At 40.9% G+C, this 4318-nt stretch overlaps 1 protein-coding gene across 1 annotated transcript in view; it reads right to left on the bottom strand.

Moving 5' to 3' along the window:
* LOC101349519 (cytochrome b-c1 complex subunit 6, mitochondrial) overlaps window positions 1-4030 on the bottom strand; it is a 7587-nt gene extending 3557 nt beyond the window's left edge. The window contains exon 1 of the mRNA XM_023727109.1: window positions 3871-4030. Coding sequence (XP_023582877.1) covers window positions 3871-3927 — 57 coding nt within the window. The 5' untranslated portion in view covers window positions 3928-4030. The remainder of the gene's footprint in view (window positions 1-3870) is intronic.
* Window positions 4031-4318: the final 288 nt, after the last annotated feature.

The raw sequence follows: 4318 nt of genomic DNA on the forward strand, positions 1-4318 counted from the left end.
ATCAGGCCCTACCCATTTATTACCTTTTTTTTTGGGGTGGGTGGGATATACATAGCAAAACATACATCAATTCAATAATTTCTACATGTACAATTCAGTGACATTGGTTACACATTTCAAGTTGTGCCACCTTTCTCGATATCATTTTCTGAATTGTTTCACCATCAACACAAACTCACTGCCCCCTAAGCTTCTCACCTAACCTTTCAAGTTGCTGCCGTCAGTTTGATCTAATATAGATTATTCTTTAAAAGAACACAATGCTCACGGCAGAATATTCTTTCCTAATTAAGCTAAACTATTGTTTCGTTTAAAGATGACTTCAGGGGACAGTTTTGGTTCAAGGTTTAAAGATTTCCTAGGGCAACAGTTTCAGGGGTCATCCAACCTCAATGACTCCAGAAAGTCTGGATTCTATGAAAATTTGAAGTGCTGTCCCACATTTTTACCCCCTTTGATCAGGACCTACCCATTTACTTCTGCTTCAAGCACTCAGCCTCAAATTTAGTTTCTTTCTTGGAGGGGGAGCAGTGTAAAAAAATTCCCCATGGAAGCATCAGCATAAGCTTGAATCTGGGGTATAGCAGGGTTTTGACAACTTGTTAGACATAACATGTTTAACCATAGTGTCGTGGGACAACTCAGTCAACTGGCATAATAAAGTTCATAAAGTTTATGTTCTCTATCCCAGGTTGGTGAGTAGTGTCTGGCGTCATAAAAGGTTGCGAGCAGTCATCTAAGATATTGGTCTCTACTTATCTGGAGCAAAAGAGAAAGAAGGTAACTCAAGACTCTGAGAAGAAACTAGTCTACGTAAACCATAGCCTCTTCTACCCTGAGACCAGAAGAACTAGATGCTACCACTACTGATCATTCTGATCAGGGCTACAACAGATGGGTCCTGATAGAATGGGAGAAAAATTTGGAAAAGACCTCAAATGCTTAAAAAGTCCTCACTTACTGGACCATTTGAAACTAGAGGACTCCCTGAGGCTATGGCTCCAAGACCTCTTTCAACCTTAAACTGAAACTATCCCAAGGTCACCTGTTAGCTAAACAACAGATTGACTTACAAAATACAGAATATCTCCTGTTAGTACTGTGCACCTTAAAAAAATCAGCTATAGGAGACCAAATTGTCAGCAATTACTTTAAAGCAAAGATATGAAGGTATGGGGGCAGGGAAACTAGATTTCTAGAAATGGAACAACCAGAACAGAAATAATGAGAATGCTGATACACTGTGAAGAATGCAACCAATGCCACTAAACAAACTGTGTAGAAATTGTTAAATGGGAATCTAACTAAATGCGTAAACTTTCACTGAAAACACACTAAAATATTATTTAAAAAAAAAAAAAAGGTGTTTGTCTGCCAGTGCACGCAGGTGTCCACATTTGGGAAAGGGAAAGAAAAGGTGTATGGGGAAATAAAAAGAACTAGCAACCCCTCATTATGTTTTCAACATTCCAGCACAATCTATTTCATTCTCTACCAGGCCCTTTGGGGAAAGGACTAAAGCTCAGGTAAGCTGGGAGTGAGGGGCAGTGCAGGTTCAACTGTAACCCAGACTATTTCTCACAAATGGCAAAGGTCCCTTTTAAATGCTATATAGGATGTAAATCCTAGTTTTTCATTAAAGAAGGTTTCTTAACCTCTTTTTAAAAAATTCATATTGAAAAGTTCCCCCCCCAAAACCAAAATCGCATTGTACCTGAGTTAGAAACCAGAAATTAGTACCCTAGAAGCAAGACCTTTTATACCATTTCCCTATTAGCAATGCTACTATACTAATAATTTTGTGCCAAAAATATCATGACCTGTTCTGGAGAAAAAAAAGTCAAGCAGAAGTCTGATACAGGCTACTTCATATAAAACTTGAAGTCACTGAGCAAAACCAAGGTCATGCTAAAAAAAAAAATTCAGGGGTTATGGATTGCTCATAAAATCCCTAGTTTCCTTCATTTTGAAATTGACTACTTATTTACTTTTTCTCATCTACTGCTGTGGTGGGGCCTTCTGAGCTTTCTGGTGTACTTCCTAAGGCTGGTGCCACTTCTTCTGAAAATAAGAGTATTGTTGTTAGCTGCCTTCCAGTTGGCTCTGACTCATGGCAACCCCATGCAGAACAAAATGAAACATCGTCTGGTCCTAAGCCATTCTCACAATCGTTTTTAATGTTTGAGCCCAGTGTTGCAGCCACCATTGTTAGTCCACTATAGCAGAAAATAGGACTAGGAAAAATCATTATGGCATAAACAAGTTTCCAGATATTATGAACCTATAAGCCCAGAATAGATGCTCTGAAGTGACCAGAGAACAAAGTACTAGACAGAAAACAAGACTGGAAAAAAAAAGCTAATTGGCTTCTGTAAAGCTCTGTGTCACTGCAGCGAAGAGTCCTGGCTTGGAACCATGATGCCTGGGTTCAATTCCTGGTTCTATCATATATAAACTGCGTGTCCTTAGATGAGATATTTAACCTTTTTGCTTGTTTCTTCATATGTAATAAGGCAATAACAATAATACCTAATAACTACCTCACAGGAATATTGTGTGGATTAAAAGGCTTAGTACACGTAAAATGCTCGGTAGTAAGCAGTCAGTAAATACTGGTTGTTATTACTACATCTGCATTCTTACTCTGGGAAAGACCTCTCACTTTCATCACAGAATTATAGTGCACACTCCTACATAGTCCCCAAAGACTCCTCTCCTCTAAAAAAAAGAAACAACTTATTTGCAGAAACTAGTTAGGCCACATCTCCTGAACTTCTATAGAAAGATGTTGTGGGGATTCATGACCTGAGCTGGGATGAGGGCTAGAGTCGGTCTGTTTGCTCCCCAAACCTGTGGCTTAGGAAATAATATTGGAGCCATTATTCCTTGTCCTAGAATGTGACTCAGCTGGAGCTGGACTCGCAAGGACTCACAAGGACACATCATCTGGGCCCCAAGGTATAAAGACAATAGCTAGGACAATCTTGGAAAATAATCTTTTAGGGAACCTTTCACATAAACCAATCGAACAGAACACTAAAGACTTTCCACTCTTATCTTTTTCTATTAGCACTTAGTGAATAGTAAAATTTCTTGGACCAGTGAAGACCCTCCTGAGTGTCGTTACTGAAACCTGTACCAATGATTACTAAGAAAAACAATTCAAACGGTAGAATCACAGAGATTTAGCAGTTTCTAGCCAATCGGTGAAAAGGTGAAACTTTCCATGGTTTTGACCATTTGTAATGTTAATATATACTGATGATTCTGTAAAGTTCCTCGGACTCGGGCAGACAAGGTTCTAGCAGCACGCTTGTCCGTTTTCCCACTTTTGCTTCTTCTGTAATATTCCTTGGACTCGAGCAGACATGGCTGTGGCAGCATAGTTGTCCGTTTTCCCATTTTTGCCTCTTCTGTAATGTAATATATCCTTGGACTTGGGCAGACATGGCTCTGGCAGCATGCTTGTCCGTTTCCTACTTTTACCTCTGAATATATGCCGAATAAAACCTTTCTTTTTGCTTTACTAAACTTTGTGATGTTTTTACCCTAGAACACCTGTCAAACCAAGGCCTCAGAACACCTGACTAACTAGAAATATAACGTATAGAAATATATTTTTACAAAAGTTTGGTCAACACAGCATTTTCAATCGCGTTAAATCTTCATCACCTTCATAGGGAAAGCCCAGAGAAAAACTAGTCATCGATTTGCCCAAGACCACTCGACGAGTTTTTAAGGGTTAAGAGAAACAGCTCTCTCCCGACCCTGGAGAGAAACTAGGCCCAAGCGAGCCCCGGCCTTGTTTTGGCGGGTTAGGTCGAGGGCCTCAGGCCAGCGAAGAGGGTCGAGTCGATAGCCTTGCCTTACCTCCTCCTTAGGATCTCCGGACCCGGTCAGCATCTTTCGCTCGTCCTCCAGCCCCATGTCCGGCTCCGGTTCTAGATTCAACAACAGCAACAACAGTTACAGCAGCCCCGCTTCAGGATCAAGAAGGACTTGTAAGGGTCACCAAGCGGATATCCGGCGATCTGGCCGGAAGTGCGGCATACTTACCGTAGTCGCGAACACACGCTCCTATTGGCATGTACTACGGGTCAAAGACAGAAGGCAGGGGTGGCTGGTATTTGCACCCGAGGAGCTTTGCCAAGAAATATCCCCCTTAGCCACGAAACACCGAAATATATTGATCCATTATTTTATTTAAAGTAGTAGTTCCTAATACACCTGGGAAATATGCTGATTTCTTCGACCTTCCTTTAGCATAATTACCATTCTTCCCCACATCGCTGATGAAGCCGTCCTAACTGCTGACCTT

The sequence above is a fragment of the Trichechus manatus genome, unplaced genomic scaffold (genome assembly GCF_000243295.1).
Source record: "Trichechus manatus latirostris isolate Lorelei unplaced genomic scaffold, TriManLat1.0 scaffold00015, whole genome shotgun sequence".
In the NCBI taxonomy this organism is placed as follows: domain Eukaryota; kingdom Metazoa; phylum Chordata; class Mammalia; order Sirenia; family Trichechidae; genus Trichechus; species Trichechus manatus.